This window comes from Lissotriton helveticus, chromosome 2_2 (assembly GCF_964261635.1).
Source record: "Lissotriton helveticus chromosome 2_2, aLisHel1.1, whole genome shotgun sequence".
NCBI lineage: Eukaryota > Metazoa > Chordata > Amphibia > Caudata > Salamandridae > Lissotriton > Lissotriton helveticus.
The window spans coordinates 419,552,895-419,577,714 of NC_136060.1; the positions used below are offsets into that span (position 1 = coordinate 419,552,895).

Sequence of the window (24,820 nt, forward strand, 5' to 3'; positions counted from 1 at the left end):
ACCCTAAATTCATACCTAAAGTCCCTTCGGACTTTCATCTCAACGAGCCAATTGTCCTCAGGTCCTTCTTTGCAAATCCGTCCACAGCAGCGGAAAGAGCGCTGCATTCTCTGGACCTTCAGAGGTGCCTAAAATTCTACCTGGACAAAACTAAGGCTCTCAGGAAATCTTCACAGCTGTTTGTGGCATACAGCAGACCAAGAGTGGGCCTGCCTCTCACGAAGCAAAGCATCTCCAGGTGGATATCCTCAGCGATTGCATTCTGCCACGACAAGGCCGGACGGCCTTTAACTGAGCATGTTACTGCTCACTCCACCAGGGCGATGTCCACGTCCGCAGCACTGTTCGCTGGGGTACCAATCTTGGACATTTGCAGAGCGGCGACTTGGAAGTCACCGCACACTTTCTCCAGACATTACTGCCTGGATATCGAACTTCAGAAGGATGCGGCAGTGGGCCAGGCAGTGCTTCGCCATCTCTTTCAGTGATGTGAGCCTTCCTACATCCCGCCATCCAGGTATGCACGTTCCTTGCTATTGTGATGTTACTGTTATGCTGTCCACATGTTGTATGACGACACATGCATTGTCTACTGTGACTACAGAGCATTTCCATCACGCAGGTGCATATCTGATTGCTAGCTATTCTGATTCAGGCATGTGAATCTATGAAAGACACCCAAATACTGGATAAGAAATGCGTTACTTACCTGTAACAGCAGTTATCCAGTATTGGTGTCTTTCATAGATTCACATGCAACCCTCCCGCCTCCCCTGGAAGGTCTCACATCCCTCTCTAACAATATTACGCCAACCTAGTTGGGTGCGTACGAAAATCTGAGGGACTGGGGCTCCTCCCAGGGAGGTCCTAGAGGGAGGTCGGAGCTGATTGGCTGACTGTAAGAGTTTGGTCCTTTTTACATAAGGACAAGGAAAGGCCACTAAGGGGAGACCCTTGGGCCTATTTTCTCTATGTATGTCTATAGGACATTACTTTTTTATTTACCGGAGGCTCCCGTCTCGACGACGGGGAATGATTCAGGCATGTGAATCTATGAAAGACACCAATACTGGATAACTGCTGTTACAGGTAAGTAACGCATTTCTTTGTTTAGTTCCCAAGAAAACCTCAGCGTCTACAGCGGAGGGTTCTCCGAAGACGCCACCGTCGACGAAGTCACGACTACTGTTTCGACGTCAGTATCGTCGGCAAGGGCGTCGACAATAGCACAGCGACAGAGTCATCTATTACTACGACGACAACTGTAACTACGTCGTCGATGGCGGGTAAGCCATCGGTGATTGTGTCGACTGCTGCATCTACGCCGGTCATCACCTCCCCTAGCAAGGTTACGCCTCTTTTACCACCTCCCCTGCTAGAGGAGCAGGATTCAGAGGAGGAGGATGAAGGCCTATTCGGTTATTCTAGTAGCCCTTCACAACTGCACATGAAGTGTCAGGAGGAGTAGTTTGAGGAAGAATATGGGGAATATCAGTACCCTCCCCAACAATACCACCAGAGTTACCAAGAAGATGTGATTGGCATGCCGTCCTCTTTATTGATGGACCTAAAGTTTATGTTGGCGGACTACAGAAAAAGGTTTGCACAAACTCCTACATCCCAAAGGTGCCCCTGTCTACTCCATGCCCACGCTACAGTCCAACTACTCCAGTTATGAGCTAGGAGGTACTGCTAGAGCCCTTGCAGAGATCACCACAGCCAATGCCTCAACAAGATCCAGTCACTACGGATGACCAAGAGGAGGGAGAAATAACTGATCCTAACAAGGAATAGGATGACTACCTTATTCCTACGCCTTCTTCTCCCTCTCCAGTACCGATTGATTCACCGCCAGAAGACATCGGCGGATTCCATAACTTGCTGGTCATGAAGACACCGGCGACAATTACACTGATACTCTCCAGACTGGAGAAGAAGTATAAAGCTGCAGGGGATGTTCCAGCCTGTCTAGTGGGCCATCCCAAACCAGACTCTGTCATCTTTCAGGCAGCTCAACAGACGTCCAGAAACCTTCAGCTCCCATTACGACACCTTCTGATGGAGAGGGTAGACGCCTGGATAACGCAAGTAAAATATTTTCTGCAATGTCTGCTCTCCTGGTCAGAGTGGCAAATGCTCTTGCCATTTTGGGGAGATATGATAGACGGATGTGATGTGACCTGGCGCCTTGTATTGATCAGATTCAAGAAGAAAGTAGACGGGAGGTTAAGAAGATCCTTCAGGAGGGAGAAAGAGCTTCGGCTGAAGTCATTGATTGTGCGATGGAGATCGCTACACTAGCCTTCAGATCGCTAGGAGGGGCAGCGTTTTTACGCCGTGAGGAATGGATGAGCGCAACATCTTTCAGACCTGAGGTCCAGAATAAGATCTTGGATCTTCCCTTTGATGAGAAAGCTCTATTTGGGAAGCATATTGACAAGGTGTTTCAGAATATCAAAAAGGATACAGATACAGCGAAGGCTCTAGGGACACTGCAGTATCAGAAGGTGCCCTTTCAAGGGGCTAGAGGAAGAGGCCAACCATCCTACAGAGGGGGATACCAGCAGGACAGATGCCCCTCTTACTCTACATCTTCCCAACCTTACAGACAACCGTATGTTCAACGGCAGCAGCAAACCGGGGGATACTCGAAGTCTGCCCCTAGAGGAAGAGGAGTTCGTCAGGGAAAGGACACCTAACGACGGCAATGACACCCTTCAGGCTCCGTTTACGTTTACCCCCCCTTCTCTAGAAGTTCCCTTAGGTGGTCAACTTTCTTTTCACTTTTTCCAATGGCAGAAGATAACCACGGACCGATGGGTCTTCAATCTAATACAATTTGGACAGACTTGGGAGTTTCTTCAAATTACCCCTTGTACCCCTCAGACGTCAGGAGTTAAAACATCTGCTTCTTATGCCCTTGGAGATTCAAACAATGCTCCGAAAAAGAGCAATAGAACTGGTGCCATTCTTCCAGAGAGGAAGGATTAGTTACTTACCTGTAATCCTAGGTTCGAGGCATGTGGGCTGCTGAATTCATATCTGTGCATAGATCGCCGCCTAGTGTTGGGTCCGGATGATTGCACATTGTTGTCCTGGAAGAGTCTTCGAAGTATCACGAGATAGGTGGCTCCTCCCCTGGACTACAGTGCGCATGGGCATCCTCTCCATCCTCAGATTGTTTTTTTTCCGCAATTGGGTTCGGATGTACTTTCTTGACTCAAGTTCGAATATACTTAAAACACTTTTCGCGAGGCCAAAAGGCCTTCGGGGCGTTGGTATTGTCTCTCGTTCGGTTCCCAGTACTTAATCCAGTTCTTCGAACAGGACGTCGAAGGCCGTGTTGCCTTTTTCGACACCTAGGCCCCGATGAACATAGACGATGGAACGGAGCCCCTTCAAGAGATGCCCCGTCTGCAACTCCAAATAACCTCACATTGATGTGCACCCGGTGTGCAATAAGTGCCTGACCACGACCCGGCCAGCTGCATGGCCTGTTCTAAGTTCCGGTCAAAGAAAACACTTTGGCTTCGACGCGCCGCGCGGCAGTCGGCCCAGCAAACAGCGCCAGAACCAGAAAACATATTCGAGGCTGATGACAATGAGGGCGCCGATATGGAGGATCCTGACCAGCAGTCGGACCCAGCATCGGAGCACGACTCACACAATAGTGTGGACGAAGAAGAAGACTACGTCCATGAGGAAGATCTCGTCGAGGTAGGAGACGACGCAGAAGCCATCGGAGCCGTCGATGACGACTCAAGCGATGAGCAAGGCCCATCCGCAATCGCGGGGCCTATTACTGACACTATACTCTCTAAGGCTCAGGTCGAGGCATCGCCGGAAGGCCTTAGCCAAGATCTTCACCCGCATTCTATAGCCCCGCATCCAGGCCGGCTAAGAATACTTCTATGGAGCAATCGGTCAATCAGCCACTTTCAGCGGCAAAACCGAAACCGACAGCAACTGTATCGAAACCAAACCTGCTCAAGCCAGTCCTCGGATCGACAGCCTCTGATTCGTCGGCTCCAATCTAAAAGTGTCATCAACCCTTCGGGGTCTCGAGGGGGCGTCGACCCGAAACACGGGACGCCGAAGCCTGTCTCTGCCATCAAGCACGTCGCGCTGACGCTTTCGACGTCCACGCCCAAAGATGACGACACTGGCAAAGGACTCCAGGCTAGAAAGACTGTCGATCCGAAACTTCTGGCCTCGACGCCGATATCCAGCAAAGCCTTCGAGTCGAGAAGTGCACCCGACCCGAAAGAGCGTGTCGCGTCAAAGCAGAAAGGCGTTCCTGTTGCGCACCGACAGCTCGAATCGACGCAGGGCCGCAAGCAGCCCAGTGATCCTACAAAGTTGGTCGGATCGAAGACTGCAACACCCTCAAAAAAGGTCGGTTCGTCTCCACTGCTTACACAACCTATTAAATATGGACTGCCCCCGACCGCTCGACCAAAAACCTTCGAGACACAAAAGGGCTCCGACACTACCAAAACAGTGTCGGTAGTTTCAAGGACTCAGTCCTTTGAGGAGGATGTGCTGTTCCAAGCACCCTCCTATGACAATCAGTCGAAACTGTACATCGACTCGGATTCTGGTAGACTCACCATTTACAAGCGGAAAATAGTTCCAGAAACTCCTTTGGAGTCATACAAAATCCCTCACTCAGTCCTATACCGTCAAAACCTCGCCTACTGAGATACTGCTGCGTTTAACGCTTTAATTGAAAGGGCAGCCAAAAACCATGATGTGGACATGCATGCTGACCCAGTAGAGGAGGACTTTTTGTTTGATACTTTCTTAACTTCAGAAAGATCGGTAAAAACATTGCCTATGCTAAAAGGTGTCCTTAAACACGCTACTGACATTTTCAAGGAGACCGCAAGGGTTGTAAACCCAAGGATTGAAAAGAAGTACCGGCCTGCACCTGTGGACCCTACGTACATCAAAGGCCAGCTCCTGTTGGATTCCCTCGTGGTGGCTAATGCTCGTAAAAGGGCAAACTCTCAAACCAGTGGTGATGCTCCCCCCCTCCGGACAAAGAATCCAAAATCTTTGAAGCATCTGGCAAATGAGTAGCGGCTCAAGCAGCAAATATTTGGAGGATCTCCAATACACAGGCCCTATTAGCCAGATATGATAGGGCGCACTACGACACGTTAGAGCAGCTACTACAACACCTGCCTGAGGCTTATAAGGAGGGAGCAGAAATGCTGATACAGGAGGGGAAGTTAATTTCCAATGCATCCATCAAGTGTGCGCTAGATGCAGCAGACACGGCGGCTAGGGCCATAAACACAAGTGTAATGCTTAGAAGGCATGCCTGGCTACGCATCTCTGGTTGTAAGCCGGAGATACAAACTACTTTACTCAACCAGCCGGTTAACCCTGATTTTTTCTTTTTGGTCCTGATGTAGACACAACCCTTGAGAAAATTAACCCCTTCCGTGCGGCCGCGATTCCCCCCGTGTGCGGCCGCCGCACGAACAGGGCGGGACCGTGACGAACCCCAGCCGTCATCAGCACACGAGCACCGTGGAGCGTGACGGCTGGGGTTCGTCACCAGCATGGAAGGGGTTAAAAAAGACACTGAGACAGCAAAATCCATGGGGGCTCTGCAGTCACAACAGTTCAGGGGCGGTTCCTTTCGTCGCTCCGGTAACAGGGGAGCCTCCAGAGGTCAAGCATCACAGCAAGCCCAATACAACAGAGGGGGCACGCAAACCACCTATAACAAGAACAATAGGGGTGGATATCGTGGGAACAGCACCAAAGGCAGAGGACGCGGAAATAATAATGCAAGATCCTCCGCCACCAATAAACAGTGACGTCTTGTCACTGCCCCCGACCATATAACACCTGTCGGGGGAAGACTTCAGCAGTTCCTGCTAGTCTGGGAAGGCATAACCACAGACAGGTGGGTGAGAGAACTTATCCAATACGGCTATTGTCTAAAACTGACCTCCACTCCACCCAACATACCCCCAAGGCACCGTCCTATGTCCGCAGAGCACATGCACTTATTGCAGCAAGAAGTACTCTGCATTCTGCAAAAAGGGGCCGTAGAACTCGTGCCTTTTCATCAGCAGGGTACAGGGGTGTACTCACTGTACTTCTTAATCCCAAAAAAGAACGGGTCTCTCAGGCCCATTCTAGACCTCAGACCCCTGAACCAGTACATCTTGTCAAATCATTTTGACATGCTGACTTTACATCAAGTTCTACCATTGCTCAGTCAGGGGGACTTCCTAGCAACCCTAGACCTAAAAGACGCATATTTCCACATTCCCATTCACCCAGGACACAGGAAATATCTCAGGTTCACCATAAACAACCAGCATTACCAGTTCGAGGTCCTGCCTTTCGGGGTCACTACTGCCCCCAGGGTGTTCACCAAGTGCTTGGCGACAGTGGCGGCGCACCTTCGGAGACAACTCATCCATGTCTATCCTTATCTGGACGACTGGCTTGTTCAGGCAAAGTCAGCCCAGCAATGTGCCAGCCACATGTCCCGCACGATTCACCTCCTACACAGTCTAGGATTTTCACTCAATTACCCAAAATCACACCTTCAACCCGCACATGTACAACAGTACCTGGGTGTGACAATCAACACTGACAGCCACAGCGCAACCAAACTCTGCCAGAGTCAACAGCATGCAATTGCTCATTCAGAAATTCAGGCCACAACACTCGCTCCCAGCGTAGGTCTTCATGCAGCTGATAGGTATGATGGCCTCCTGCATCTTTATAGTCCCTCATGCAAGGCTACACATGTGTCCGCTTCAAGAGTGCTTAGCACGACAGTGGAACCAGGCTCAAGGACATCTGAAAGACCTAGTGTTGGTGACCGGTCGTGCATACAACTCTCTGCATTGGTGGAACACACAAAACCTTTGCAGGGGACGACCGTTCCAAGAGCCTGTACCACAGATAGTGCTGACAACAGACGCATCTCTCCAGGGTTGGGGAGCGCATGTCCTACATTATACAGTGCAGGGACTATGGACGGCGCAGCAGCAAAAGATGCATATCAACCTGTTGGAGCTCATGGCGATCTTCATGGCGATAAAGGCCTTCAGACTGCATCTGTGCAACAAAGTTGTGCTAATCCGGACGGACAACATGACTGCCATGTATTACATCCAGAAGCAGGGAGGCACGCACTCTCCACAAGTGTCTCATCTACCCCAGAGCATGTGGAAGTGGGCCATTCAAAGGAACATGTTCCTCATGGCGGAACATCTCCCAGGCAAGGACAACCAGATGGCGGACCTGCTCAGCAGGCACAGCCACCAGATGCACGAGTGGGAGATGCACCCCTCAGTGCTCCAACCATATTTCCAGCAGTGGGGTCATCCAGAAATAGACCTATTCGCCACAAAGGAAAACGCAAAATGCCAAACCTTCGCCGCCAGGTTCCCACACCCGCAGTCTCAGGGCAATGCGATATGGATGAACTGGTTAGGCAGATTTGCGTACGCTTTTCCTCCAGCACCGCTCATACCGCTAGTGGCACGCAAACTGGGGCAGCACTCCATGACGCTCATCCTAGTTGCTCCAACATGGGCAAGGCAAGCGTGGTACACCACGTTCCTAGAACTTTCAGTGGTGCCTCACCAACGGCTGCGCCTCAAGCCCAGTCTCCTCACTCAGAAACGTGGAGACATTCAGCACCCAGATCCGCAACAGTTGAGCCTTGCAATATGGCTCCTGAGGTCATAGAGTTTGGCTACCTCAACCTGCCCCCTGACTGTATGAACATCATCAAGGAGGCAAGAAGACCTACAACCAGGGCATGCTATGCGGCCAAATGGAAGCGATTTGTCATTTACTGTTCCAATAATGACATAAATCCGCTAGATGCATCCACGCAAAACACTATATGTTATTTGTTGCATCTATACAGATGCAATCTGGCATATAGTTCCATTAGGATACATTTGGCTGCAATGGCAGCTTATCTTCAAAACAGGCAGCACCTTTCTCTTTTTAGGGTGCCAGCCATTAAAGCTTTTATGGAAGGACTCAAAAGAGTGATTCCTCCCAGACACCCTCCTTCACCTGTCTGGAATCTGAACATAGTTCTCACCAGACTAATGGGACCACCCTTTGAACCTCTTCACTCTTGTGAGCTACAATTTCTGACATGGAAAGTGGCTTTTCTAGTGGCAATCACATCGCTAAGAAGAGTTAGTGAGCTTCAAGCCCTAACTATTCAAGAGCCTTTCATACAGATTCATGCTAATCGGGTAGTGCTGCGTACCAACCCTAAATTCATGCCTAAGGTGGTGTCGCAGTTCCACATTAACCAAACCATAGAACTGCCCGTTTTCTTCCCAAATCCAGACTCGGTGGCAGACCGAGCACTGCATACGCTAGATGTTAAAAGAGCTCTCCTGCATTACATAGACAGGACAAAGGCTTTCAGGAAAACTAAGCAACTATTTGTTGCCTTCTCTCCACAACACAAAGGCAACCCCATTTCCAAATCAGGTATAGCCAGATGGATTGTTAAGTGCATACAGATATGTTATCAAAAAGCTAAACGCACATTAACAGTTCCCCCAAGAGCGCATTCCACGCGCAAGTTATGGGCATCCATGGCTTTCCTAGGTAACATTCCTGTGGAGGATATATGTAGAGCAGCCACATGGACCACCATACATACATTTACCAAACACTACTGCGTAGATGTACACTCCAAACAGCAGGCAGCTGTAGGGCAGGCTGTACTCAAAGCTCTTTTTCAGTCTGCTGCAGCTGGCACGGGCAACCGCCGCTAGGAGGAAACTGCTATACATTCTATGCATAAGATGTGAATTCAGCAGCCCACATGCCTCGAACGGAATATGCTACTTACCAGTATGCATCGGTTCTTGGCATGTAGGCTGCTGATATTCACATCGCCCTCCCTCCTCCCCGGTGCCTGTCGCAGCTGTAGTACTAAGAATTAATCTCTTGCATGGACATCACTTACTGTATCATACTCCATCCCTGCCACAATGGCGAAAAACAATCTGAGGATGGAGAGGATGCCCATGCGCACTGTAGTCCAGGGGAGGAGCCACCTATCTCGTGATACTTCGAAGACTCTTCCAGGACAACAATGTGCAATCATCCAAACCCAACACTAGGCGGCGATCTATGCATAAGATGTGAATATCAGCAGCCCTACATGCCAAGATCAGATGCATACTAGTAAGTAGCATATTCCTTCCCAGTAACCAGCTCTCCAAAGCCTTAGTGGCACAATCAACAAAGTCAGTCCAATCCTGAGCCTGAGTTTTCTGGGTATCCCTGAACATTAACCTGTACTGTTCAGTTGTTAAGCCAAACCCATCAATCAGTGCAGTTTTCAGGACTTGGTAATCATTAGCATCCTCATCTCTAACAGTGAGGAGCTTATCTCTACCTTTGCCTACAAAGGAGAGCCACAATATAGCTGCCCACTGACTCTGGGGTACCTGCTGTACTTTGCAGGCCCTCTCCAGAGCAGTTATCCACTTGTGGATATCATCTCCTGTCTTATAGGAGGGCACTATTTTGCTCAGGTTTCTAGTATCAAAACCCCTTTCTTTATCCCTAGGGATATTGCTGCCACGAGTGGGGACTACCCCACTCAACTGTTGCTCTCTAGCAAAGGCAAGCTTCTCTTTGGCAAGGGCAAGTTCTTCCCTTTGAATCCTCAGATTAGCCTCCTTCATCTTTGCCTCATGCTCTCTCCTCTGAGGGGAAGTCATTCTCCTCTGAGCAGATGCATGAGAGGCACGGGAGTGCACAGCTCTATTGGAGTCCCTAGAATGAGATCTATCTCTTCTAACCCCAAAGTTAGGCCTGCTCTTGGATAGCACTGGGGGTCCCCTAGTACTATCCCTATGTAGGTCTAAGTTGGCCCTTGTAAGTCTGCTGACTAAAGGTTGCCCATTGTCTGCCTCATCCTCAGATAAGCTTCCCTCTCCCCTACCATCTACATTCTCTATTTCAGGGGGGTTAGAGTCTGGATCACCAGCTTCACCTTCTAAGGGGGGGCATGCTCCCATCTGGATTAGAGGGGCCTGTGTTAGAAGCCCTTCTAGCATCATATGTCTCTAAGAGACCTAACGGAAAGGAGGTGGTAGGGTTAGAACCCTGTTTCAGTCCCCTGGAGGTACACAATTGTCTCATCTCCTAGAAACTGAGTGCTGCATATCTGGAAAGGACCTGTGGAGGGTCACTAACCACTAGGGGAGTCTCTGAAGTCTCTCCATGGGTAGACATGCTTTCTAGTGAGGTGCAAGTGATGCACTTACCTACACTATGGGTTTTCCTACTGATCTCTTGCTAAGAGTTGTAGTCAGGGTGTGCTAGGCCCTTTCTACTACAACAGCTGGTTCAGTAGAACTCAGAGTATTTCTAAGCTTGTTATATGTACCTATGGTACCTTATGTGATCTTTCAAATGATATTTCAAGATTATATTTGGTCAAAACAACAGCAAGCTCAAATCCCAACCGCTGCACACCAATGTGAGAAGTTGGCCTGATATATGATGTTCACTAGTTCTAGTGATCACCTTGTATCAGTCCAAACAACCCTTATGGTGATTGGTTGTAAGTCAACCTTATAGACCAGCTATCCTAATGGTAGCATGGACAAAGCAGTCTTAGGCTAAACTCTTTTGGCATTTGAAGCCAGCTGTTTTACCACATATAACCCCTTGAATACCAGATGAAAGGACACCGGTTGTTATGAAAATAAACAGTATATTTATTAATAACAAACACCTCTGAACTCTTTATGAAGTCAGAGGGCTAAGCACATGACAATTTCTTAGGAAAAATACGATAAGTTGCACAAAATTACAATGGTGCCCTAGGGGCACGACAAACCATATACTAAGTAAATGGTATAAGGAAATCGATAGAAGGAATCGAGCTGTCCAGAGGCTGTAGGTTTGCTGGGACTACGCTATCTTCACCTTAGGTAAGTAATAGGAGGCCCACAGGACGCGTGTGCAGAGTGTGAACTCACACGCGAGATGCGTAACAACGTCTATGGACAGTACAGTTCAAGAAAAAGGTGAGTACGGACAATCCTGACTAGTTAGGACTAAAACGTCTGTGGAACTGGACACTAGGAGAGTTAAACTACCCTTAAGCACCGAAATGCTCTCGTTACCTCACCCACGGGCTGCGGGTGCATAGGTGTCCGTGTCGGGTTCTCGCGTTGAAGTCTATGGAGCCTGGAAGAAAAGATGCTGCAGGCGACCAGGAGGAAGATGTCCGGTGCGATCAAAGGGTGGGTCGGTGAAGAAGAGGACCTGAAAGCAGAGGGGGACAGTGTTCAAAGTCACTAGCCAGTGACCGGTGTGGAACCAGAAAGGAACCGGGTGCTGGCGTCGCGATCAGGTGAAGAGGTGACGCTTGTCTCTGCAGCCAAGTGGACCAGGAGGTGTCTTCGGCGACCAGCATGGAGGCCCGAGCTGTCCCGCGCAGGCTCTCGCTTTCGGCGGTGTTGGATCCGGAATCGGTGTCAACAGGCCTTGGCAAAGGCAACCCATGTGGTGAGTGGAAACAGCGTCTGGAGTGGACCAGGAGGGTCCGGGGTGCTCCTCTTTTGGAAGGGAGCAAGGGCCAGTCTGGAGCAACCAGACCAGCAGTGAAGGTTTCAAAGTTCGTCGTCTAGGAGGCCACTAGCCAGCCGGCAAGTGACCAGACAACGCGTCGAGCAGCAAACAGGCAGAAGGGCCCCACGCAGATCTCGTGGATGCTGGAGGGCTGATCTTCGGTGCAGGAGCTGCTCGGGACTGGGGCTTCTCAATCCCCAAAGCACTTGGTCGAGTTCACCTCGGGAGTCGTGCTGGAAGCGAAGTGCAGTTTCTTCAAGATGGCCGGTCCCACGTCTCGTCGCACCCACGGATCTCAGCTACTGGTAGTATTCCAATTCGTATGACACCTTACTCAACATGTTTTGATAATGCTATACCAAAGTTAGCATTCAACCGCAAGGATTATAATGCACTTAAGAGTATATGGTATAGCGTTATCATGGAACAGCTATAAGGACTTGGTTCGGCAAGCTGCAGACAGGCTCAGCTCATGCCAGAGCACCATCTCACTTAATTCCAAGCACTCTGCCTTCAGTTACAAATGGGGGTGGGGTCGCACACTACTCACACACTGGCGGTGTCGCCCCTAAGGACTCTGGTCAATGTAGTAAAGTGTTTGCGATGCATCATCTTTCGATCTTCCGCTATCTTCGCTGTCTTCGCCGTCTTCGCCATCCCTGGACACGTGTTTCGGGGTATTACCCCTCATCAGCAGGGATAGGCCGTGTACTGGGGTTGCCGATAGCTGCCAATATCTACCAGGTGTGTGAGTAGTGTGCGACCCCACCCCCATTTGTAACTTTAAAGCTCCCTTGAGCAGCGGGCTGACGAGCCTGGGATCCCGCACCTACGCGCCTGAGTGGTACTATACCTGGCAGATATTGGCAGCCATCGGCAACCCCAGTACACGGCCTATCCCTGCTGATGAGGGGTAATACCCCGAAACACGTGTCCAGGGATGGCGAAGATAGCAGAAGATCGAAAGATGATGCATCGCAAACACTTTACTACATTGACCAGAGTCCTTAGGGGCGACCCCGCCGGTGTGTGAGTAGTGTGCGACCCCACCCCCATTTGTCACTCTGCCTTCAGGATTGTTAAGGCCTGCCATAGGAGTGACTGATAGGAGTATATGTGTCCATTTTAGGGTTAGATATAGGTATACTATATCTACAGCAAAGGGTGATTACACCACCTTGCCCCAGCTGTCGTAACAGCCAGTTGTGTCAGATTTGGATGGGCAGCCAGGGGTGGCATAATACATGCTGCAGCCCCTGGTAGGCCCTGGGTACACCTATGCCCTGGATACCTAAGGTACATAGTACAGGGGCTGATAAGGTGACCCAGTATCCAATTAGATATGTACCTAAGGTACATGGAGTCCATTTTAACAGAGAGAGCAGGAAGCCTGGGGGCCTGAATAGCAGGATCCCAGGCCAACTAAGTCAAAAACCAGCAAAACACTAGGCAAAAAGTTGGGGGTAACCATAGTCGGATATCCACCTTCCTGCACACGGTGTCAGTTTTTTGTATACAGCTACAGGTTAGCTTTTCAGTCTTTTTAGACTCTGTGTTTGAAATGCAGCCTGGGAGCTTTCTATGCTTTCAATGAGTTATAAGAATTTCTACTGCTGCCTAAGCATTAAAACAGTTTCTAAACAATCTTTGGTGTTGTTTCTCATGTTTCTAATGCATATTATTCATGTATGGTGGAAATTCTTCACAGCATATTTCAGCTCTGATGTGATTTGGCTGCTATTGCATGTATATGTGTATATATATATATGTGTATATATATATATATATATATATAATATAGTTTTTCCGGGGTCCCGCACATGGGTGGGAATATTCTAATGCTTATGACTTTGATGAGGATACCCCTGGAAGAGAACTAGGATTACAGGTAAGTAACTAATCCTTCTCGCCCGAACACAAGGAAAAGGATTGCCAAGCCTGCGCCTCGTTTCGATCTAAAAAGACTATCGCCGGGCTCGGCGACACGTAATGGCTCAACAGGCTGCGCCAGTGCCAGACAACATTTTCAATGAAGGCCCGACGTTCCAGAGGATTGAGAGGAGCTCGAAATAGTCTCCGAAGCTGATGACTCCGATGACCACATCACTCCAGGTCGACGCGCAAGTACAAATGCCCCTGCCTCACCCGAAAAACAAAAGGCTCTGGTCAAAACTCTGCCTGAAGGCCTTAGTCGAGACCGAGGGAAAACGTCAGAAGCCCCGCCTCTGGGCCCGGCTCCGAAGAAAAAGGAAAAGCCTTCCGGCAGCTCTGGTGCGAGCAAGCTGCATATCAGTACCCATAACACACCTTCTGTACCAAAATCGGGGATACACCCTATTCCCATTACGTCCAAAAAGGCTTTCGTATCGAACCCTTCGGCACCGAAAGACGATAAAGCCTCGGAACCGAACAAACACCAAAAGCCTTTGGATCCGAAGAATATTTCCGACTGGGCACAGACTTCAAAGCCAAAGGAGCACAAGACCCCTCCTACTGCTCCAGAGACAAAATCCAAATCACGTTCAGAACTGAAAAAATCTGCACCGAAAGGGGACAACAAGCAGGAAGAACTGTTTCAACCAATCCTGTCGCTCCGAAACAAGACACTACATGTGGACCCTAAAACAGGCCTTTTTGTCGGTCTCCCATCAAACAAGAGGAAATCTGCTACCTCACACTCTCCTGAGGTACCTGTGAAGAGGAGACTTTGCAACTTCACCCCTAAGACTCTCTTCTCCTATTCTTGCTTCCAAACCTCTGTCCCCTATACACTCTCCTATCACTCTCCTAGACTCTCTCCATACTCACCCGTACCACCACAGGATCAGGATGATTTGGGGGATGGGGGTAGACCTAAGGATCTCTTAGATGACCCTGATGATGGCAACACTACTCCACCACAGGAAACATGGGACGATTAGAACGATCCCACAGATCCTCCAGACCTTCCTGACCCACATGCACACCCATCTAAGCCATCCCCTCCAGATGACAATATAGGGTTTAGTCCGCTCATTAATAAGGCTGCGCAATACCATGGCGTTCAATTTCATTCAGACCTCATGGAAGAAGACGTCCTACTGGACACATTTGCTCAGTCACAAAACATTTGCTCAGTCACAAAAAACAATATAGTCATTGCCCATGCTTAAAGGTGTCATTAAACATGCACCAGCCATATTTAAAGACCCTGTCAGGACCACAATTCTCAATCCTCGAATTGATAAAGTATAAGCCGGTCCCTAACAACCGAGTCTACATTAAAGGAAAACTCCCTTGAAATTCTTTAGTGGTCTCCAATGCAAGAAAACTTGCTAATTCCCAAACCTCTGATGATGCTCCACTCCCAGACAAAGAGTCCAAGCTGCTGGATGCATCAAGTAAACGAGTTGCGTCCCAAGCAGCCAATCACTGGAGAATCGCTAATGCACAAGCATTGCTTGCCAGTTACAACAGAGCTGACTACGATAAGCTAGAAGATCTTACTCTACATCTACCTAACCAATACAAAGCTAAAGCCAACGATTTGGTCCAAGAGGGCATGTTAATTACAAATGCATCCATCAAATGTGCCCTCGATGCAGCAGACACCGCATCTAGATCTAGGAACACCAGTGTCTTACTTCGCAGACATGCATGGTTGCGTATTTCTTGTTTTAAACAGGAAGTGCAAACAACTATCTTAAATCACCCGTTTGATCAAGAACACCTCTTTGGCCCAGCTGTGCACACAGCTCTAGAAAAAAATGAAAAAAGACAGACACTGCAAAATCTATGGAAGCATTACAATCTCAGACACCACGAGGTTCATTTTTGTTGCTCCTTTTATTGGGGCAGATCCAAAAACCGCACACACACTACCTCCTCCTCCTACAAGAGTCCCAAACAAATATCCACCAATAAGGGATATTTTTGGGGAGGGTACAGGGGAAACAATAACAAGGGGAGATGTTGAGGTAACCACAACCAAACCTCCCCTAAAACCAAACAATGACTTCCTTTTGCTCCCGCCAAACCATTCCACTCCGGTCGGTGGACGACTATCACAGTTCCTACCTGTCTGGAACGCCATCACTACAGACAGGTGGGTAAGACAAATTACCCAGTATGGTTACTGCCTGGAACTTACCAAAACTCCCCCAACCATACCACCCAAACAACGTCCAATGTCTACTGAACATCTAACGCTTCTCAAACAGGAAGTTCTTTCACTTCTTCAAAAGCATGCAATAGAACCAGTTCCCCTCCAGCATCAAGGCACAGCGGTTTACTCCCTTTACTTTCTCATCCCAAAAATGGACGGTACTCTCGGACCAATACTAGACCTCAGACCTCTCAATATCTACATACAATCAGATAGTTTTCACATGATCACTCTTCAACAGATTCTCCCACTGCTCCAACAAGGCGACTTCCTTGCCACTCTCAAGGACGCCTACTTCCACATTCTTATACACCGTGCTCACAGGAAATATCTAAGGTTTGTAGTGGACAGTCCGCACTATTAATTCAAGGTCCTCCCATTCGGAGTGACCACAGCACCCAGAGTCTTCACAAAGTGTCTGGCGGTAGTAGGCGCCTACTGGCACAGAACACAAATTCATGTGTTTCCATACCTGGATGACTGGCTAATAAAAGCCAAGTCATAAAGTCAGTGTGTTCACCACACTCACCAAACAATTCATCTGCTCCACAACTTTGGGTTCATGAGTTACTGGACTGTGAAAGCTTGGCCTTCTCTATAGCTTTTTCCCCGACTAACACCTTCTCTGGCCTATTAATTTTCGCCCTCCAGGGCCACCAGGACAATTCCTTACTGCCATACCTACTACAATTTCCAACCTAGCCTGCGCAACATCCAATTTCACTGTGCTTGGGGACCTTACCTTTCATTTAGATTACCTCTCTGACCACACGGCTAAGGAGCTGACCACTAAGTTCTCTGCACTCCAGCTCACTCAGAGAGTACTTAAACCTACGCATATTAAAGGTCACCTACTTGATCCTGTCTTTAGCAATTTACGAGAGCTCATTGTAGGCATTCCCACTCTACTTCCATGGTCAGAACATGTTTTGATCCCCCCTAACCTGGGATATTCATGGACCCATGTTTGCTCCTAATATAATGTCGGCACTGGAACGGAATTGGTCCAAGCTTCCTACTGAGCACTGGATTTCAGTTCTTCTAGCCACTAGACCAGTTAGTGACCCTAACCCCATTCTGGCCAACGAAAAGTTTAATCATTGGATCCAATACTCCCTTGATGTAGTTCACTCCAAGAGACCCATCTACAAAAAAGGCAGGCTGAAGAGTGCTCCTTCGTTCTCTCCAAAGTGAAGAGAACTAAAACAATCCTGTAGGAGACTCGAACGATCCTAGAGACAAAATTATTCAGAATCTAGGAAACTCAAATATAGAGGCAATCTGATCCTATAAATCTGAATTTAAGGCTGCCCGAGCTGCCTTTTATGAGGAGAAAATTATTTCAGCTGCAAACTCCCCCAAAGAAATCTTTTGAATCGCCAAAACCCTCTCCAATTTGCCTCGGAAGCAACCAACATCTGAGGGGGCACTCATAAGGTGTAAAAAGTTGGCAGAGTTTTTCCAACAGAAAATTCAAAACATCTACGTGTCCTTTCCAGCCTTCCAGAATCAACAATCTGTGACCCCCTTCCCAGGGGCCACCCGCTGGAACCTATATTTCATTTGGGCAATTCCCCCCTCCTTTGGATCCTGTCTCACTGGGGTCTGGCAAAAATAAAATCTGGTTCCCCTACTGACCCTGCCCGGCCCCTTATTTTAGCTGCCGATACCACTCGCCCGGTAATCCTTGACCTTGTCAACTCCTCCATCTCATCTGGAAAGGTTCCCCTTGACCAGTGTAATTTAGCCAACTATCGTCCCATTTCTCTCCTTCCATGGATGAGTAAGATTCTAGAACAACTTATAAATAGTACGCGGGTAGATTTCCTAGAATCTAACGATCTCCTCCATCATTCCCAAACTGGCTGTCGCCCTCAACTAGGGTCCGAGACTGCCCTTGTCTCAGTAACTGAGGAGAGAAAGATTCTGGATCTAGGAGGTACTGCAGCGATCATCCTCCTCGATCTCAGTGCTGCATTCGACACTGTCAATCATAACACTCTGATCTTCAGGCTAAAAAGTTTGGGAGTGACCGGCACTGTTATAACATGGCTAAAGTCCTTCCTTAGCGACCAGTTCTTTCAGGTTTTTGAAGGAGATGTTGTTTCCAACCAGTTGCTGCTCAGCTGTGGGGTGCCTCAGGGCTCCTCTCCGAGCCCCACGCTGTTTAACATCTGTATGAGACCCCTGGCGGAGATTATCCATCCATTTGGCATAAAAATCATCACCTATGCAGGTGACACGCAGCTCTTAGTGGCATTAAACCACCCCTAGAGATCATCTAGCATCCTAGGTCCCTGCCTAAAGGAGGTTGCCAAGTGGATGGAACTCTCATGCCTTAAACTCAACGGGGATAAGACCGAGCTTATGCTCCTTTGCAACTCCCCCTCCTTCAGTCCTGCTGTGGCCTAATTGTCTCGGTCCTGCACCAGATCCGATGGTCCAGATTAAGAGCCTTGGCATGTGGCTTGACAGCTCTCTCAGCTTCAGTCACCAGGCTGCTAAAATCTCAGCTACATGCTACGGCCTTCTGAGGATGCTTCGCATGATCCTTCCCCTCCTCCCTTTCCAAGCGAATCATGGTTCATGCTCTATACCTTTTGTGCTTGGAGTATGGGAATGCCCTTTATCTGGGACCTCCTCCATCTGCCATGCATTAGATCATTCAGAATTGTGCTGCTCGCATGCTCGTTGAGCTCCCCTGATGGCAATCTGCAAAACCAGCCCTAATGAGCCTCCATTGGCTGCCAATCAAGGCGAGGATCCAGTTTAAAGCCATGTGTCTGACTCACAGGGCCTTCTGGAAGAATGGCCCAGAGGTGATCCAATCCCTGATCACCCCCTACCAACCTTCCAGAGATCTTCGCTCTGTCTTCCTTCCTCGCCGCCCACTCAGAAGAAGGAAAGTTAGATGGGGCGGGCACTCCTTCTCTTATAACGCCACCAACTCTTGGAACGCCCTCCCCTCCCATTGCATCTGCGGAAGGAGCCTTACCTGCTGATATTTTGAAAGCTCCTAAAAACCTATCTTTTTAATGACTGTACCTAATCCTCCTCTCCCCTGTCTCTTAGTGTTCGTCCACGGTGCTGGGAGGCCTCAGGGTAGCCATCGTGCAATATAAATCCTATTTCATTCACGATAAACCTCACCAAATCACATCTCCAGCCGCCCCACATACATCAGTATCTAGAGGCCACAATAGACACTTCCCTTGCATCCCCCAATGCGGTCAGGATAGCCAGTATGCAAACCCTCTTAACAAAATTTCAGCCCCAACACTCACTACCAGCTCGAGTGTTTATGCAACTCATAGGAATGATGGCCTCTTGCATTTTCATAGTCCCTCATGCAAGACTTCACATGTGCCCTTTACAAGAATGCTTAGCACGTCAGTGGAACCAGCCTCAAGGTCAACTTTCAGATCTGGTGTTGGTGGACAACTGCGCACATCGCTCTCTGCAGTGGTGGAACACACAAAACCTTTCCAAAGGGCGGCGGTTCCTAGACCCAGTTCCACAGATAGTGCTAACGGCGGACGCATCACTCACCGGCTGTGGAGCCCATCTCCTAAACCATACAATTCAGGGAAGGTGGACCCTTCAACAAAAAACTGCTCCTTATCAATCACCGGCAATCTTTCTAGCGTTGAAATCATTCCAAACACATCTCATCAACAAAACTGTCCATGTCCGCACAGACAATATGACAGCAATGTGTTACACACAAAAACATCATTCTTTGAAGCTTTCTCAACTAGCGCAAAATATATGGAGATGGGCCATCCCCCAAAGGATATACCTTCTAGCAGAACATCTTCCAGTGGTACACAATCAGATTGCGGACCTTCTCAGTCATCAGACACAGCAGATACACGAATGGGAACTTCATCCTCCAGTTCTTCATCTATTTTTTCACATGTGGGGCCACCCAGACATCGATCTGTTCGCCACACACGCAAACGCAAAATGCCCAACCTTCGCCCCCAGGCATCCACACCCATTGTCCAAGGGCAATGCGATATGGATGAACTGGTCAGTTAAATTTGCGTATGCTTTTCCGCCACGCCCGCTCATTCCATTAGTAGTGCACAAAGTCAAACAGTCTCTCAAGATTATCCTCTTTGCTCCAACATAGGTCCGACAACCATGGTTCACAACACTCCTGGAACTCAGTAGTTTCACACCAAAAACTACAGCTCTCTGCCAAAGCTTCTCATACAGAACCATGGAGAGATGAGACATCCAGATCCAGCTCAACTGAATCTAGCTCCCAAGTCCTAGAGTTTGGTTACCTCAACCTCCCACCCAATTGTATGAACATTCTTAATGAAGCCAGACGCCCTACTACTAGAGCATGCTATGCAGCCAAAAGGAAATGTTTCGTCATTTACTGAAATCAAAACAAAATTGACCCGCTAGATGCTTCAATTCAGAGCATCATTTGCTATTTACTGCATCTATAAAGGTGTAATCTAGCTTACTCATCCATAAGATTACATCTGGCTGCCCTTGTGGCCTACCTCCAAAACAGACAACATTTGTCATTGTTCAGAGTACGTGCTATCAAAGTTTTTATGGAAGGCCTTAAAAGGATAATTCCACCCACACAGCCACCCTCTCCAGTGTCAAATTTAAACATTGTACTTACTAGGCTCATGGGTCCTCCATTTGAACTTTTACACAAATGCGACTGCAGTTCCTAACATGGAAAGTAGCTTACCTTGTCGCAATCACCTCTCTCAGGAGAGTAAGTGAGATCCAGGCTTTAACCCTACAAGAACCATTCTTACAAATACATCGTAACAAAGTGGTTCATACAACCAATCCAAAATTCCTTCCCAAAGTAATCTCTGCTTTTCATCTTAATCAATCTGTGGAGTTACCAGTGTTATTTCAAAACCCAGATTCAGTAGCAGAGCGAGCTCTTCACACTAGACGTAAAAAGAGCTCTACTTTATTACATTGACAGGACTAAACCTGTTAGACAAACCAACTGTTTGTAGCCTTCGCTCCACCGCATAAAGGAAACCCCATCTCTAATGCTGGCATTGCCAGGTGGATTGTTAAATGCATTCAATTATGCTACCAAAAGGCAAAATACATATTAACAATTCTCCCTAGAGCACACTCCACCCGTAAACTAGGGGCATCTATGGCATTTTTTGGCAAACATTCCCCTTGAAGACATTTGTAAGGCAGCTACATGATCTACTACACACACCTTCACCAAACAATATTGTGTAGATGTGCAGGCAAAGCAGCAGGCTTATGTAGGCCAAGCTGTTCTTAAAACAGTTTTCAGAACCACTACAACAGATACATGTGACCACCGCTAAGGGAAACACTGCTGTACAGTATATGCAAAAGTATGAATTCTACAGCTCCTACCTCGAACGGAAAATGCTACTTACCAGTATGCATCTGTTCTTGGCATGTAGAGCTGCAGAATATCATACGTCCACCCGCCTCCCCGGGACCATCATCTGTTCAAGTGTTATCTTACTTAGATACATTCACATGGACATATTTTCTGTTTCCTACAAACTCCATAATTTCCCATCATGGCGAAAGGATGGAGTTGATGCCCATGCACACTATCGTCCAAGGGAGGAGTCACCTATCTCGTGACTACAAAGACTTCTTCCAAGACAACAACAAGGTGCAAGCATCCAAGCCCAACACCAGATGGCGATCTATGCAAAAGTATGATATTCTGCAACTCTACATGCCAAGAACAGATGTGTACTGGTAAGTAGCATTTTCCTTTCGAAACATTGACTTGCCTTTTAATTCAGTCAACTGCAGTTGAACCTGCACTCAACTGGAAAACATTGCATTAGATTCTGCAAAGCATTTATTTCACTTACCTGCACCAGGCTCGGCTTGTTTCTAGAAATAAAATAATTTAATATTTTTGATGCAAGCAAATTGGTCTGAGTGTGTGACATCATTTACGGCCTAAGTGTGTTCAACAAATGCTTGACACTGCCCTCTGATAAAGACTTACTGCTCGCCGACACTACCACGAATAGAGTAAATTGCGATCTACTTTTACGTCTGCCTACCTTTGGGGTTCCACTGGACTCTGTGCACACTATACCTCATTTTGGTAAAGTATATACAGAGCAAGCTTCCTACATAGGGTTATTCACAAGTTGAAGAAATAAAACAAATAAATGGTGTGTAACTTATTTTAGTCCACAAAACATCAAAATGTGACACCCTTATTGAAACCGCTATACTGGCCCAAAGTAAATCAGAGTTCAGTTCAAGTGCTGCTGTCTAACTTTTATGGGCTTAAATGGTAAAGTGCTACAATTCTTTTTGTGTTTTATGCTCTATTTCAGCAAAACGTCTCCGGACATCTAGTTGTAGCCAAGCAAGAACAAGTAAGGTGTGGTCTAACGGCTAGAGCGGCCGCCCTCGTAGCTGGAGAACTGTGTTTGATTCTCAACAGGGACGCTCCACGTCCTGGGATTCTGGGCAAATCCCTTAATCTCCCTGTGCCTAATAAAATGAATGTATCTGTCTGTAACATAACTGGTGCTCATGTAATGCGCCCTGATACCTTTGGCCCGAGTTTGTGCTATATAAAACTCAAAACGATAAAATAAAAAGTAGGCGCTGCTTCTGATATCGCGCCAAACCACTGGAACTGTCTCCCTCCTCAACTTCATGCTAAATTGGAATACATTGTTTTCTGGAAAAACTGTAAAACTTGTTTATTCAGGCAAGTAGATAGTTTAAACGTCTTTAGTCATTGGTACACACTCCATGCTCCTCTTATCGCTTTAGTTCTGTTTGTGTTAAAATTGATGCCCTTGCTAAGGTTCAGTGGCTGTAGTGTCCTTGTGGTTGACATCGTAGGGTTGGGTTGGCTTGATTGAAGATTGACTTTGATTACCAGCCTGACAATAGGGAATTTTTCAAGCATATGAATCTATGAAAGATATCAGCGCTGGAGAACTAGAGCTACAGATGAACTAATTTCTTCTAAGGTGAAGGAACAAAGAAGAGTTTTAGAGAACTGTGTGATTGCAGGCGTCCTGCATGGAGATAGGTCAGGAAAACAATGCAATATATTGTAGGTGGTTTTAATTACTCAAATTAAGAATATTTTTATTGTTTCAACTGATTCAACATCCTAGTCGTATGTTTTTGATTTTGAGATAATCGCACAATCTTGAGCTCCAAATTTGGTAACCTGCTTGTGCAGATAAAAATCTGTTTTTATTTCAGATATCTGACGAACAAGGCCAAGAAAACCCTGTGGATCATGATCCAATCCATGATCAGAGTTGGTATATGGACCGGCCATTAAGGAAACGGCTCTACCAGGAGTATGGTGTACAAGGATGGGCGATTGTGCAGTTTTTAGGCGATGCTGTTTTCATACCAGCAGGTGCTCCACACCAAGTAAGGCTGTAATGTAGTTTATTCCATTTTCAATGCTGTACATTTTATGTGGTCAGTATCTCATGCATACTAATTTACAATGTCTTTGTTTTGACAGGTACATAACTTGTACAGCTGTATAAAAGTAGCTGAAGATTTTGTTTCTCCTGAGCATGTTAAGCACTGCTTCTGGCTTACTCAGGAATTCAGATACCTATCTCATACACACACAAACCATGAGGATAAATTGCAGGTAACGCTTCCTATCAAGTTGAAATGTTAGTGACTATGCTTAAAAGCATATACGGTGAGCTTATGCATGAAGTACATCTTTGCCAAAGTCCTAACCATCCTTGAGGTCTGTAAACCGCTAGTTGACCACTTTAGGGCATGCATTCTGAATATATTAGTAGTCTCCCAACATACACCTGTAGAGAAGCAGAAAAACAATTAACATCCATGCTGGCATTATAGTGATGTAAGTCCATTGTTCTGCGTTTGTTTTATGTGAATATTCAGTATGTAGTTTTGCACATTTGTTGGCCTCCCACCCCAAGTAATAATTGCCTAAAGTGGAAGCGTACTGAATCAGTTTTATGACTGGTACAAATTAGATTGCTAAACCTTGTATCATTTTGTATTTTTGGTATTTTCTCCATAGGTGAAGAATGTTATATATCATGCTGCCAAAGATGCTGTTGCAATACTAAAAGCAAATGAATCAAACCTTGGCAAGCCATAAGGACAAGAAGACGGTTTCCAGTACTGTAGAACTGGACTTTGATTGGCAGCTGTTTCTTACAGAAGGCAGAATATATGAACTTGGACTTTACCTCATTTTTCTTTGAAAAGTACTGTGGAACTTTGTCTTCTGAACCAGTGTATATTAGACTGTTTACAAAGTATGTACACATCAGAAAATGTAATAAATGTGTCCGCGAACACCAAAATGCTCTTCAGACTGTACAAAACAAAATACCTCGTGAGGCATTTTTTAGTATGTACATTTAAGCTGTTTATTCTAAAATGATATGCTGTAATAATGAAACAAAGAATATCTTTTGATATGTTGCAAACATTTTTTTGTACTTTTTTGCTGAAGAGATGTGGAACCAGTGGCGATTGGAGTTTTGTGAGACCGATTTTGTACAGATACTAAACCAGTAATTTGCTTTTTTTGTTTTTCAGGAGTTCAATAAAAATGTAAATAGGCAGGTTCCTAATTTTACATTTGGGGTTTGCATATGAAGTATAACCCTAATGTTCTGTATATAGGAATGTATTGATTTGTCAATGGTAAAAGTCTATTTAATTAACTGAATAATTTCCACTTGTTAAATAGTTTTTTTATGTTTTTCTGTTATGGAATAGAAATGCATCAAGTTAAGCTGCTGTTTTGTACTTTTTCTTTTTAATGTTTACCAGTGTGTGAGCTTTGTGAGTGGTTGTGAAAATGGTCTAAAGCAACTTCTAAACGATAAAACCAGGTCCCTCTGTAAAACATTCATTATACTCCAGTGTCGAATCTTTCATAGATTCACATGCTTGAATCTTCCCTGTTGAAGTAAGAGTCCCACAGTAAACAATGAGCAGTTTGAAGGAAATGCATAGCTTATCGAAGGTCAGAACTGTGACCTTGTTAACCAATTCATCCTTGGAGAAGAACCAAAC

The 24,820-nt window shown here is 46.9% G+C and overlaps 1 protein-coding gene across 2 annotated transcripts in view; it reads left to right on the forward strand.

Moving 5' to 3' along the window:
- The window catches only part of KDM3A (lysine demethylase 3A), a 283,523-nt gene extending 258,987 nt beyond the window's left edge, over window positions 1–24,536 (forward strand). The window contains exons 24-27 of one of the 2 annotated variants that reach the window (XM_078678670.1): window positions 22,994–23,170; window positions 23,268–23,402; window positions 23,811–23,906; window positions 23,948–24,099. In XM_078678670.1, coding sequence (XP_078534796.1) covers window positions 22,994–23,170; window positions 23,268–23,402; window positions 23,811–23,891 — 393 coding nt within the window. In that variant the 3' untranslated portion in view covers window positions 23,892–23,906; window positions 23,948–24,099. Of the gene's footprint in view, window positions 1–22,993; window positions 23,171–23,267; window positions 23,403–23,810 lie in introns of both variants that reach the window. The other variant, XM_078678669.1, reaches the window with a different exon arrangement.
- Window positions 24,537–24,820: the final 284 nt, after the last annotated feature.